Raw genomic sequence first — 14,593 nt, 5'->3', positions numbered from 1 at the left:
TCAATAAATACTGTAATAATAGAGCAATAATGTAGAGCATTAATTATTTAATAATCATGGCAATAATAAATATAATAATATTATTAATCAGAGGCATACTCTGAGGGGGTGCATGGGACTTGTCCCCCCACTAGGAAAGACACATGATGATAATAAAAAGCAGGTGACTTTTAGTTGGTGTTATTATTGATTACTGTTATTCAATTCTCTACTGCATGGAGGTGGAGGTGGGAGGGTAGACTCTGATAACAATGGTTATTTTAAATTGCTCTGTTGGCTACACAGACATTCAAATGACTAGTATGTTAATAAGGAATTCATTTGTTGATAATGGGTGATGGTTCAAGTTTCTCTCTCCAGGACTGGGCTTTGAATGCTGGGGAAGGTGGCCCCAGGGCACTGTGGGGACAGAGGGTGCAGCTCTTGGGCTGTGCCTGTCACTCTGCTCAGAGCTGAGCAGCCCCTCCGAGGATATCCACCACACACCAGCACCTGGACTCCTCCTCCCTCATCCAGAGATCCAGTCCCACATATGGTGGCTTCCTTCCCCTTTGCCTAATGGAAAGTTCTCTATTTTTTTTTTTCTTTTGAGTAGGAAAATGCCCAGATCATCAAAGAAGTGGAAGTGGACAAAGTGTCAGCATTATCCAGGACCCATGTAGAGGCCATCAAACAGCTCTGGAAGGACCCTGGAATCCAGGAGTGCTATGACCGCAGGAGGGAGTACCAGCTGTCCGATTCCACCAAATAGTGAGTACAGAGGCACGGGCCGGGCTGCTGTCTGGAGGGCACCCATGGCCGGCCTTCAAAGGAGCTTCACGCTGGGGCTGGGAAGCTGCTTGTTAAAAGGAGGCTGCTCACTGACAATACTTTGAACAGTGGCACCATCTCCTTGATTTTCTATGTCCGCCTCTTTCCTGGTGCCCCATCTGGTTGTTGTTGGGTGCTGTTGGACTGGCTTCCAGCTAACTCATGGAAACAGAACGACAAGCTGCCTGGCCTGTGCCATCCCATGATCGGTGGTCGATCAGACAATGCGCTATTGTAATTCACAGGGTTTATATTGGATAACTTTCAGAAGAAGATTGTCAGGCCTTTCTTCCTAGTCTATGTAAGTGTGGAAACACCACTGAAATCTGTTCAGCATTAGAGCCACATGAAAACGTCCACTAACAGACGATGGTGGCTGCACAGAGGTGCACTGACTGGGAATCGAACCCAGATCTCCTGCATGGAAGAGGAGCACTCTGCATACCACCTTCTAAACGCCTTCTGTCAGCCCGTGGGTCCGCAGATCCCACCCCACGCCGCCATCCGCCTTTCCTCACCATGTTCTAAGACTCCCATTTCCAAGGAAAAGCCCAACCAAATTGAGTTACCCTTAGTGGGATTGATCTCAGTTGGATTTTTGAAATGATATGATTTAAACAGGGAGTGCATCTGCTCCTGGCTCCCAGCTCTCCTCTCCATCTCTCTGCCTCTCTAGCTTCTTGGTCAGAAGACAGTAAGTCCAGTTGTCCTAAAAATCAGTCTAGACCCTCAGGAGGTAGTAGACCTCCCGGCTGCTGATCTGGTGCTGCCCTCTAGTGGAAATGATAGGTATCTCACGCCCAGCACATAAAGTGCTTGCTTTGTTCATTATTTATTTATTTTTAGTGCTAAGGCCCTTGTTTGCTGCCTGTGCAGTCACCCCTGACTCATGGGCCCCATACAATGGAACGAAACGCAGCCTGGTGCTGCGCCTTCCCTATGATTGGTTGTCGCAGGTCGCACTGTTGTGATCCATAGGGTCACATTGACTGATTTTTGGAAATAGATGCCCAGACTTTTCTAATCCATCTTAGTCTGGAAGCTCTGCTGCAACCTTTTCACCATCAAAGCAACATGCAGACCTCCAGTGACTGACGGCTGGTGGCCGTGCAGGAGATGCATTGCCTGGGAATCAAACCCGGATCGCCCCCGTGGAAAGCGAGAATTCTGCCCCTGAACCACCGACGCCCTGCTGCTAAGGCCTACACACTACATTTTGGATACAGGAAGCTCTAGTTTTGTTTTCAATCGTTAATTCCTTAAGATAAAAAGAAATAGACTCTCCTGCATGCAAACTACCCCATAGAGATCACAGAATTTCATTTTCTTAAGAATTTCCTGAAGCAGTGCCTCTGTCAGCCAGGTTACTAGGCAAACAGTTTGATCACAAGCCTGCCTTGAAGGGTCAGTGATTCTGACTTAGACAGCTCAGCTGTGTCTCCCTCGCCCCATAGCACCGTCCATCCTCTGGGGGCTCTGAAATCCCTTCCCAGCCCCATCCCTTCTCTCAAGCCAGCCCCGTGAGCTCGCTTCAGGCAGGGGCTTCACCTCAGCGTCTGCACAAGGCGGTGGACAAAAGAGGAAACTGGAAATATTACCTCCCGCTGTTTGACTGGCCTTCCCTTGGCACTTGTCCCAGGCTGAAATGTTTGACGCCATTAGTCTTGATTGGCCGAGCCAATCTGACTAGTGGAGCACTTAGATGCACGAGCACATCAAGGCAGGACAAGGAGAGAAAAGAAGGTTCTGATAAAGTGCTGGGTCAGCACAGAAAAGAGATGGAGGGAAGTGTCCCAAGGCAGCTTTGAAAGCCTGGTGAGGCCAGGACATCTCAGAGTTGGCTGAGGCATCTGCTCCTTTGCTGGCCCTTCCCTGAGGCAGCCTGGTGCGATTTGCTGGGGATTGATGTAGATCTACTTGGAAAATACCCACCAGAACTGATGTAGGATTCAATGCCTTAAAAATTGGGCATGAACCTTGAGAGGGATATAAGGAGTGGCTAGGGTGGTGGACAGAGGTGGGACAGAAAAAGTAACATAATTGGACAATTGTCCAGCCTTCTGAACTGGTGAGACATTAGGCACTCGTTCCTGACCTTCTGGTTAGCAGTCAAATGCCTTAGGCACTATGCCGCCAGCGCTCCTTTTCCTCAGTGTAGATCAGGGGTTCTCAACTGCAGGTGATTTTGCAACCCCTCCCCCTTACCCGGGGCATTTGTCAGTGTCTGGAGACCCCCCCTTACCCGGGGCATTTGTCAGTGTCTGGAGACCCCCCCTTACCCGGGGCATTTGTCAGTGTCTGGAGACCCCCCCTTACCCGGGGCATTTGTCAGTGTCTGGAGACCCCCCCTTACCCGGGGCATTTGTCAGTGTCTGGAGACCTTGTCATCACAATGGATAGGTGATACTGACATCTAGTGGACAGAGGCCAGAGATGCTGCTGAACATCTACAAAGCACAGGGCAGCCCCAACAGGGAATTATCTGTCCACAAGTGCCACTCTGCTGAGGTGAGAAGCCCTGGTCTGTGTAATTCAGAGTGCTGGGAGACAGCCCACAAGGCTTAGAGTGGACAGACTTGGAACTCATTGACTGGAATCTGAAGGCATCCTTAACAGTCAGGGATTCACATACAAGTTTTAAGCAGCCTTGATTCCACTTCAACCCTGTGGCTCCCAATTTCCAATCCCAATGAGTTCTCTCTTTACATTGAGGCAAGCAAGGAAGAGATGGGCAAAGTAGAGTCAGAAAACGGGAGATGGAAGCCAGAGCCTTCCTTATAGAAGGAAGAATGTTTTAAACTGATGTGAATCTGCTGGTAGAAAGGAAGGATGTAATGAGGAGGGATGATTTTCCTGGAACCATCTTTCTACTTCAGCAAAATTTAAAAAAACAAACAGTTGCGATCCAGTTGATGCTGAGTCATGGCGACTCCGTGCACATCAGAGTAGAGCTGTGCTTCGGAGGGTTTCAGTAGCTGTTTTTTTGGGAAGTAGATCTCCAGGCCTTTCTTCCAAGGTGCCTCGAGTGGACCTGAACCTCCAACCTTCTGTTTAGCAGCTGAGCACATTAACCATTTGTACCATCCTGGGACTCCTTCTACCTCAGCAAACCAATAAAACCAAACTCCCTGCTGTTAAGTCGGATCCGACTCATAGCAACCTGTCCTTGGATTTCCAAGGCAGTAGGACCTCTGGTAGCGTAGTGCCTAAGGCACTTGACTGCTAACCAGAAGGCTGGAGGTTCAAACCCACCAGCCACCCCTCGGAAGGAAGGTTGGGCAATCTACTTCCGTAGTGATGTTGTTGTTTGCCATCGAGTTGGCCCCGACTCATAGCGACCCCTCCTTGGGTTTCTGAGGCAGTATCACTGCGGAAGTAGGATTGCCCAACCTAGTGATACTGCCTCGGAAACCCAAGGAGGAAGGTCGCTATGAGTCGGGTCCGACTCGACGGCACATTAACAACATCTCTACAGAAATAGATTGCCCAGTCTTCCTTCTGGGGAGGGGCTAGTGGGTTTGAACTGCCAGCCTTCTGGTTAGCATTCAAATGCCTTAGGCACTACGCCACCAGAGCTCCTCTTCCTACCACCACACCCACCATCAGGCCTTCTTAGACTGGCCTCCCAACCTCTCTGCTCCCATTGTTCTAGAATTCCAGCAGCAGCATGCCTCTTTCTTAAGGACAGCATTGTGCTCATCTTTCTTGAATTTAGGGAGAGAATTAAATACAAGCCTTACCCCATTTTCATGTGGCACAGCCAACTTTTCTAGGCTTACCTGCTGCCTTCCACCATCCTCTGTTGTACACAATGCTCCAGTAGAGCCAGCCTGCTTGCTCTCCCTCAATAACCCCCCACTTTTATTCCCATCTCCTGTTCTTTGTTTCTGCTGGGTCCCCAGCCCACAAAGCCCATCTCACAACTTGACCTCCAGAAATCTTACGCCTTCCTCAAGTCTCATTTCAAATGTGATGTTCTCTCAGTAGTTGTCCTTCCTCCGACTGCCCCGGAGCAATGCTGGGCTGCTCCCCTCTACATCCGGGCTCACATGTTAGTGATAGTCACACAGGGACCTGCTCTCATGGGACCCTGGAGTTTGGCACAAGCCCCAGGGGGGCTATGATAACTCCACCCTTCTTTTTTTCACTTATAAAAGGAAATCAGAAAACAAATGTGTGGGAGAAATACTAGAGAGAGAAGCTCAAACCCACTCTGATATTTTCAAAATTTGTGGCATAGTGCCTAAGGCTAACCAGAAGGCTGGCGGTTGAAACCCACCCACCACTCCTCAGAAGGAAGGTTGGGCAATCTACTTCCGTAGTGATACTGCCTCAGAAAACCAAGGAGGGGTCGCTATGAGTCAGATCTGACTCAGTAACAATTAGTACTATTACAAGTAACAAATCACTTTTTTTTTTTTGTTTTATTGGAGTAAAAATACATATAGCAAAACATTTGCCAGTTCAACATTTTTTTCACATGTACAGTTCAGTGGAATTAGTTACATTCATCACGTCCCAGTGTCTTTAACAGGAAAAGTCTTTTTGTGGTGGTTGTTATTTTAAAAGTTTCTCCTTTGCCTGTTTTATGCCTATCTATTATCTTGGAGCTCTGTTGGCACTGTGGGTAAGGCAGTGGACTGCTAACCAGAAGGTCGGTAGTTTGAACCTACCAGTTACTTCACAGGAGGAAGATGAGGCAATCCACTTCTGTAAAGATTTACAGACTCAGAAACCTGACAGAGGTCACTATTAGAAGGAATTGACTCAATGGCAGTGGGTTTGGTTTTTTTGTGTTTGTTTTGGTTTATTATTCTTGGAAGCTCTAGCTCATTGAGCAAAAGCATTACAGAACAGCATCCACATTATTATAATGTTTTTGGATGACAGCACATGGGAGGGAGAAGGGTTGGAAGGAGAGGGACAAATGGGAAGTCAGAGGGAGCCATCGCCAACATCCTATTCCTCCCAGCCCCTCCTTCTTCCTGCCAGCCATATAGATTGTGATTGGGCCCAGTTTAGCACATGGAGGAAGACGTGGAAAGATCTGTAGATTTCCCAGAAGCCTCATGACAGTGCTTCTCATTCATATTGTCTTCAGAGCAGTCACAGGAGGAGTGGAGGGGCCTGGCCAGGAGCTGGCTCTCAAGCAGGATCCAGTGATGGGCTCAGTGAACCTGTGACTCACTGGGAGCCTGGGCTGACTTCCCTTTTATAAGACAGACATCTCTCCCTTCTCTCTCTCTGCATCCCAGTTACCTGACGGACATTGACCGAATCGCCATGCCTTCCTTTGTGCCAACACAGCAAGATGTGCTTCGGGTCCGAGTGCCCACAACTGGCATCATTGAATATCCTTTTGACTTGGAAAACATCATCTTTCGGTAAGACGGTCTCCCAGAACAACCCATTAAGAATTTTTCTACCAGGCTTGGACGTTCCCAAATGGGGATTTTTTTTTTTCCCCTTACAATTGCTTTTTTTAAAAAATGTGTTGTGGTAAAATGTAAGTAACAAAATATTTACCATTTTAACCGTTTTTAAGTGACCGTGTTGTGCAACCATCAGCAACACCCCTTTCCCAAATGGATATTTAAATAACTTGTGTTTGTTCCTAAATAGGGGCTATGTGTTTAAGGGGAGGATGACTCTCTCTGTCTTAGGCTGTTTAGGATCGTAGTGCATCTCAAGTCCTAGAATGTAGGGGAACTCACTTTTCTATTCCTATTAGAGAACAAGAGTGTCCTTACGTATGTCTGCAATAATTTTTATGTGCAAAACACATAGACACACACATACACACACATACTTCTGTAACCTATAACTGATTTGACTACTGATGTCTTTTCTCTAAAAAAGGAATACCATTTATCTTCCCTCTACTTCTTTCCCCAAGATTTGTCTTTAAAAAAAAATAAAACTAAAAATTGATGCAAAATACACACACTCATATGCACATTACTTAGAGCTATGTGAAAATGTATGAATATAAAAAGCACCTTTAGGATAACCTCAGTTAATTGTCAAACCAAAAAAACCAAACTCACTGCTGTCAAATCAGTTCCAACTCATTGTGACCCTTCCTTGGGTTTCTGAGGTGGTATCTCTATGAAAGTAGATTGCCCAATCTTTCCTCCAAGGAGTGGCTGGTGGGTTTGAACCACCAGCCTTCTGGTTAGCAGTCAGATGCCTTAGGCACTTAGCCACCAGAGTTCATTTAATTATAGCAAATAATAATAAGGATATTTTATATATATATATATATATATATATATTTGTTGTTGTTTTTGTTTGCCGTTGAGTCGGCCCTGACTCATAGCGACCCCTCCTTGGGTTTCAAGGCAGTATCACTACAGAAGTAGGATTGCCCAACCTTCCTTCTGAGGAGTGGCTGGTAGGTTTGAACCGCCAGCCTTCTGGTGAGCAGTCAAGTGACTTAGGCACTATGCTACCAGAGCTCCTCTCTCTCTCTCTTTCTCTCTCTCTCTCTATATATGTATAACATTGCAAACTTCAAAGTGCATTTTTATCCACTATTTCCCTTGTCCCTCCTACTAATGATTATTATACATACTTTTCCAGTTGAGACAACAAGAGTCCACTCCTCTCATATCTAGCTAGGCCCAGTCTGTACCCTCCACACATACACCTCAGTGCAAATGGAGAACTGTGCGGCTGGCGGAGCCTCTGGCGCAGCCTGTGGGTTTTCAGCCTCGGTTTTCAGCCTTGGTGTGAGCACTGCCTGATTCTGAGGGCAGCCCCCTGCCTGTGCGCCCATGAGTTTATCTAAAGCTTTCAGAGTCAATTAGTGTGTGCAACTTCCAAAACCTCTCACAAGGTGTCCCAAGGTTAAAAACAAAAGAGAAGTTTTTACATTTTTTTCTTGTCTTTCTTGAGCTTTGATGAGTGAGCTTCATGTTACTTTCCAGTGTCTGGTTCACAAGTTCAACGTCCTCCAGCAACGACACATACCATGTTATAGCACAAAGCACCTCTCCCAGGGGATCTTTCCAGCTGAGGAATGTTGATCTTTGAAACTGAGTCCCTTGGAATGGCTTCTTCAAGCCCAACCTCTTGACCATTCCGTTTTCCTTTTCCAGCTCCCTCCCTCTTGCTCCCTGTGAAGCAGGACTGGGCACTTGTGCCATTGCAGGTTTGGCTGTCCCTACATGATAAGCTTCAAGGGCGGGAGCTTTGCTTTTCTTCCCAGCACCTTTCTGACGGCAGTTCTGGGGGTGGGCTGTGGGCCTCATCCTAACCACTAGTCTAGGGTCTTCAGGAATGCGTCTGTCACAGAGGGCATGCCTTGGCAGTGTGTGGGCTGTTATCTGGCCCGTTGCTGTGTTCTTTTGGCCAATTCAATGTTGTAAAATTTTTTGAGCCAACATTTAACATTTGGGGTGCTTCACTTAAAGCATTTGATTTCTGGTTTCTTTGGAAAAGTTGGAAGATCTGGTACTATGAGCCTGGTTTTTAGTAGTACCCCTCCCTTCTGAAGGGGTCTCTAGCCCTCATGTAGTTCATGCTTCTCTACGTAGGAAAGGCCACCTTGACCCATTCATGCAAATGGTTTGATCCCTGAGGCATTTGGGCTTGGGATCTCTGGGATATGGGTCTCTGAAAGTCCTTCCAAAAAACCACTTGCCATGGAGTCCATCCCAACTCATGGTGATGCTGTGTGTTGGAGTTTGAACTGTAGGCTTCTCAATGGCTGATTTTTTGGAAGAACATTGCCAGTCCTTTCTACTCAGACGCCCCTGGGTAGACGTGAACCGCCAGTCTTTCAGTCAGCATCCAAGCATGTTCACCATTTGCACCACCCAGGGGCTCCAATCTTTCCAAAGACACAGGGGAAGGCTTTGGATTTTCCTGATGAATGGAAGGTACTATAGTCTCTATAGGAAAAGAGGTGCCAGTAGCTAAGGCAGAAGGAATTTGAGGATAAGTTAGAGTATCCATGGAAACAAGAGGGGACCCAGGGTTAGAAGGAAGCTTGGCTGACCTGGAAGACTACTTGCCTTTCTGCTTCTCGTGCCCAGTGTTCTGGACTCCATGGTGATCGAAGCAAAACCTACGTGGATGGTGTGCTTTCTGCTGGGCTACTGCAGCGCCTTCCTACCCAGTCTCCCCAGGCAGGCCCCCCTGAGTTGGTGCCACATCTGCCTTCCAACCTTCATTTCTATTTTGTGACTCCCTTGTTGGAAGCATCCAGGGATTCCTCATTGCTTAAAGCAGTGGTGCTCAAATGTTTTCATCTCACAACCCTTTTTCACTCTGAAAAACGATTGAGGATGTCCAAGAGCACCAGGTTCCACGGTACAATGATCCACCACCTTTCCTCCCCAGAGTCATGCATTCCAATCTGAGTGATCTTCTGTGTTACTATTAAACAGGATGGTGGATGTCGGTGGCCAGCGATCTGAAAGACGGAAATGGATTCACTGCTTTGAAAGTGTCACTTCCATTATTTTCTTAGTTGCTTTGAGTGAATATGACCAGGTCCTCGCTGAGTGTCACAATGAGGTATGCTCGCTGGGGCACAAAAGGAAAGCAATAAAGGGCTCTGTCCAGGATCAGGCAGTAACGACAAACAAATCGTACCTTGTACTTCTTGAGAGCAGGCTCTTCTCGGAGGAGCCCAGCTCCATTAGCCAATTAGTGGAGGATTAACCCATTTGCTTGTGTCACTGTGCACAGAACAGAAATCTCAGCTACAGTTCAGCCCTTCCAAGTGGGGATATCTTCAAAAGCAAAGACATCTAGTTATCAATATGAAAAATTAGCTCCCAATTTGTCTCAGGAATTACTTTGTGACATTTCTCAGGAAACTCAGAAGATTAGTCTGGTGCACAAGGGGCTGATACCTCAGTCTGATATGCTTAGAAATTAAACATTTTCTCCTCTCATAAAAATCACAAAGTATTTGGGGAAAAATTAAGTGGCTGGCATTTGAGATTTTTCTCTCCTGGCTGTATGTAAGTGTCAGATCCACTCAGCATGCTGTAGAGGAACTGTGTTTTCACATATTGTAATTCCTTGGAGAACATTTTGATAAGGACATAATAAATTTTAAAGAAGTTCTAAAAACAAGGCAGTTCCAGTGATAATCTGGTAATAAATCCTGGATCTTAGTTAAAAAATGTGTTGAGAGGCAGAAGGAGCCAGGGTGTCTCAGAGTGTAGGGAAATACACTTCTCTTCCCTTATCGACACCGTGAAGTTCTAACTACCAGGCCATTATGCAAAAGTCTGCCTTATGCAAAAATGGAGGATGACCATATCCAATCACAAAATGGAGGATGACTACATCATTACATGACTTCCAGATTACATCGTTACATAACTGTCAAACCACTAAGAGTCATGACCCAGCCAAGTTGACACATAACCTTAACTATCACAGCCTGCGTTACTTTTACCTTGCATTCGTTACTGCCCATATATGTACATTGTAACACACAAAATTGTCAGAGAGTAGATTTTTTCGTATTGTTGTAAATGCGTCATGGGTAACGAGATAGTCCGTGAGGAGTAGGTGTAAAGATTTATGACTGGTCCCTGTGGAGTGGGCATGCTGAGCCTTGAAATACTTAGAACAGTTATCACCAGATAAGATTGGTATATGTCCTGTATGCACTCCCCAACTTAGGAGCATTCAGTATTTTATTGTTCATGTCTAATGCTTAGAAATGATTACTGTCCTTCTACATAACCTTCATCAGGTCCCACTACCATAGAAGCTTGGGAAAGTTTAAAATTTTTTGAATAATAGTTTGCTCGTCCTTTGAAATGGGGACACTTTTCCCCTGGGAGAGCTTTTCCGTCTTACATGCGTGTAGAGTATGGCCCAGAGAAGGGTCTGTAGCCCTGGTTCCCTTCCTTGCCAGTGCCTGGCACTCACTGCTGGAGGTGCTTTCCTGCCTCTCATCACCACCTGACTCCTAACTTTCAGTCTGGAAGACCACACCCAATTAAAGTGGGGCTGTCAGATGTGAAGCTTCAAACCTCCTCACTTGGTAATTCCAATAATTACGTGACACAGAAAACTTTTGTCAAATATGGTTATAAACCTTCTTTATCCAAGTTGCACAAAAGTTTTGCTCCTTTCTTTACCTGTTGATTTCGGGCTAGAGGGAGAGGACACCTGTGTAGGAGACCCAGGAGGCAGTAGGCAGGCATGATTAATGAGAAGAGGGGTATGGGGAGGAAATAGAAGCAGGTGGCCTGGGGTCCATGGTGCCTTCATGCCCACCAGCATCAGCAAGGGCAGAGACACAGAGACTGCAGCTAGCTAGGTGAGAGAGGAGTGGATAGATGGAACCACCGATTTGGTATATTGCTTCCAAATTACTTCTTTTCTTCCTATTTTATTGAAAGTCCCTTGTTTTCTCCCTCAGAACCGCATGGAAGAGAGCAAAGCCTTATTTAAAACCATTATTACCTACCCGTGGTTTCTGAACTCCTCCGTGATTCTGTTCTTAAATAAAAAAGATCTTCTGGAAGAGAAAATCATGTACTCTCATCTCATTAGCTATTTCCCAGAATACAAAGGTAAGCAGGTACCCATCTTCTTGACAGTATTTCTGTGCCCGTCTTGTTGATCTCCCTGCATCAATGCAAAGTTCTTAACACAGGCCCTAAAGGCCTCAGTGACGTGCCTCTAACAGTCTCTCACTGTTCCCCACCTTTGAATCAAAGCTCCAGCTGCTCCCCACCACGTATGTGTGCCCCTCAGCACCACCACGCATGCCTCTTCCAATGTTTGAAATATTCTTGCCAGCTCTCTTGGCTAACTCCACTTTTATTCTCCAAGAGCCAGCATGGGCATCTTCTTTGGGATGCCTTCCTGACCTTCTGTTTGGCATTATGTGCCTCCTTTGTGCTGGGCTGACCTACTCTTGCTCGGCCCCACCACACTGTGTATGGAATATTGTGGGTTCTCTCAGGTGTCTCTCCAGTCAGCTGCTTGAGAGCAGGGACAGTGCCTGGTTTATCTTTGCCTTCCCAGGGCAGTCAGAGCGCCTGACACTTCTTACTTAGGTTGAGGTGTGGCATCTCTCCTTTATCAGACACCAGGCAGACACTGAAGTTCTTTATATACTTATCCAAGGCAGGAGAGCTGATGCCCTAATTAACAACAATGGCACTGTAGTAACGAGCCCCAGGCTTTAAAATCAGACTTCGGTGCCTACTAATGTAAGTACCCACATTCTTCCTTTTTCCTCTCCTAGCTCACTTCTGGCTGGCCCTCTCTTCAAAAACAGTCCAAATCAGAAAAGTTAAATTGGGTCACTGTTTTTAAACAAATCATTTTCATGTACAAATTTCAAGTACCAGTGGACACTTAAAATTGCTATTTTATGGATTCATAATGAGGTACAATAAAAATAATGTCTCAGGCAAACTCTACCATAGGGGAAAAAAAGTAAGATAATTCAAGTAAAGAGAACGGGAACAAAGAAAAAAAAGCAAATCCATTGGTGTCAAGTTGATTCTGACTGATATGGACCCTACAGGGCAGAGTAGAACTGCCCCACAGGGTTGCTAAAGCTGCTAATCTTTATGAAAGCAGACAGCCACTTTTTTCTCCCATGGAGAGGCTGGTGTGTTTGAACCACTGACCTTTCAGTGAGAAGCTGAGCACTTAACCACTACACCACCAGGGCTCCTTCAAATGAGAACAAGGGTACATTAAACATAATTCTGATGAGCACACACCATGGTGAGTCAGTATCATTCTTCTTTATTCTTCTCATTGAACTTGTAACTAGGACCAAAACAGGATGTCAAAGCTGCCAGAGACTTTATCCTGAAGCTTTATCAAGATCAGAATCCTGACAAGGAGAAAGTCATCTATTCCCACTTCACATGTGCCACAGATACAGAGAATATCCGCTTTGTGTTTGCTGCCGTTAAAGACACAATTCTACAAATCAATCTGAGGGAATTCAACCTAGTTTAAAACCCGCTGCCCACTCCTCCTCCATAACTGAAGAAACGATTTAGCAGCTCCTCCTGTTTTATTTGCAAAAGCTCTGACATCACCTGACCCAGCCCACTGTGCCAGGTGGCACGTATGTCATGAAGAACACAGGACAGAGATGAGTGATGCAACTTGGAAGAGATTGGAGTTTACCAAAGCCTTTTTAAAGCCTTTATTCTCAAATTGTTTTTCTAGTTCTTTTCCTGACTTTTGGCTGCAAACTTCTGTGTAATTTTTGAATTTGGTATTTTATAGGATTTTGAGAAGTGACTGTGATTTATTGTGTATTTTTTATTATTATTTTAAGTATGTTTAATAATAACCATTAAAAATCATGTAACAGCTTTTACTCAAAGGGGCCTGTTAATTTATAGATCATGCATGCCTTAAGATCTCTAAGGGATTAATTTGAGTGACTTTTTTTTATTTTAAAGAATGTTAATGGGTTTGAAGCTTTTTATTAAATTTTGCAATTTAGAGACATTCTGAATTGAGGTTTTTTTCTCTTATTACGCTGAAGTATGACTTCTTTAACATGCTACCAAAGATTTTTTAAAACACTTGGTTCCTTTTGTGTTAACTTTCTAAGTCAAATTAATGAATAAGTCAGTACATTTAACTTAATTTTGACACAATTTTATCATCATGAAGCCAAGACTGACATATGGAAGATGGGTTCTAGATTGCATATTATATTTATATTGGTGAAAATGAGTGTGTATGTATGTGTGTGTGTACATATATGTATGCATGTATATACATACATATATATTCCGTGGATATGACCAGGTCTTGTAAACTTATGAAATGGCTCAAAGTCCAAATTGTTTAATGAACATTATGTGCCCCTGCCAGCACTCTAATGGCACTCACAGATTTGTTATGTTTGAACTATGTAAACTGCTTTTCTGAGATTAAGAATATACAATTACATTAGCATTGAATTATGTTGTGTTTCTTTGGGCTCACGGTTGATTGATAGTTCTTCTCCTAAGGTCATATGCTGTCACCAAAAGAGTCAATAAATAAGACACTTGCCTAAATTTTCTCTTTTTGAGACATGATCTCTTAATAGCTGGTTCTGTAAAGCACAGACAGAATCTCCTGGAAGTAGGGAGTGCTTCAAACTAAAGGCCCTAGAGTTCTGTTGCTGCTTTCTGTTTGCAGGTGTGCATGCACATACATATACATACTCATCTGTGTGTGTGTATACACATGCACTTAAGAGATTTATCTCAAATTACTCTACAACATGTTATGGAACAACATGACATCATTCTAACAGTTGCAGTGTGCCTTTATATCAGCCAGTTAGTGGACTGTCAGATTCTCATTCAGTTGGTATAATTCCAAGTGTGAAACTATTAAAGAACAGACGAGCATCAATGATGGAAAAGACAGGAATTATGCTTATATCTAATGAGTCTCCCATAGTGACATTAAGCTTTAAAAAGTAATCCTCACTCAAGAGATGAATGCAAGAGCAAAAGTTTTCATGGAACTTGACACACTGAAGCTAACAATTACGTAGCATAGTAAAGGTCCAGGAATAGCCAAGATTTTTGCACAGGAGAACAAAGAGATGGGGGACATGCTCTTCAGAATATCTAGAAACGTAGCAAACAGTGACAACAATAAGAAACACTCTTCCTGCCCCAATAGGCTAAAGGTTTTGAACTGGTTCTGGTTAGACAATTAACACATGAAAAAGGGCTCGGCTGACTCAATAATCAGATATTGAAAAATGTGGAATTTTGCTTTTTATTCCAAGTACTTTCTAATATTGCACTACCGTTATTTT

The 14,593-nt window shown here is 44.6% G+C and overlaps 1 protein-coding gene across 1 annotated transcript in view; it reads left to right on the top strand.

Moving 5' to 3' along the window:
* The window catches only part of LOC103195143 (guanine nucleotide-binding protein subunit alpha-14), a 207,174-nt gene extending 194,403 nt beyond the window's left edge, over positions 1-12,771 (top strand). Inside the window, exons 3-7 of the mRNA XM_007938615.1 lie at positions 596-750; positions 6,066-6,194; positions 9,204-9,333; positions 11,207-11,360; positions 12,581-12,771. Coding sequence (XP_007936806.1) covers positions 596-750; positions 6,066-6,194; positions 9,204-9,333; positions 11,207-11,360; positions 12,581-12,771 — 759 coding nt within the window. The remainder of the gene's footprint in view (positions 1-595; positions 751-6,065; positions 6,195-9,203; positions 9,334-11,206; positions 11,361-12,580) is intronic.
* The last annotated feature ends 1,822 nt before the right edge of the window (positions 12,772-14,593 follow it).

Source organism: Orycteropus afer, unplaced genomic scaffold (genome assembly GCF_000298275.1).
Source record: "Orycteropus afer afer isolate SDZICR_OR568_19922 unplaced genomic scaffold, OryAfe1.0 scaffold00005, whole genome shotgun sequence".
NCBI lineage: Eukaryota > Metazoa > Chordata > Mammalia > Tubulidentata > Orycteropodidae > Orycteropus > Orycteropus afer.
This window is presented reverse-complemented; position numbering and strand designations above follow the sequence as displayed.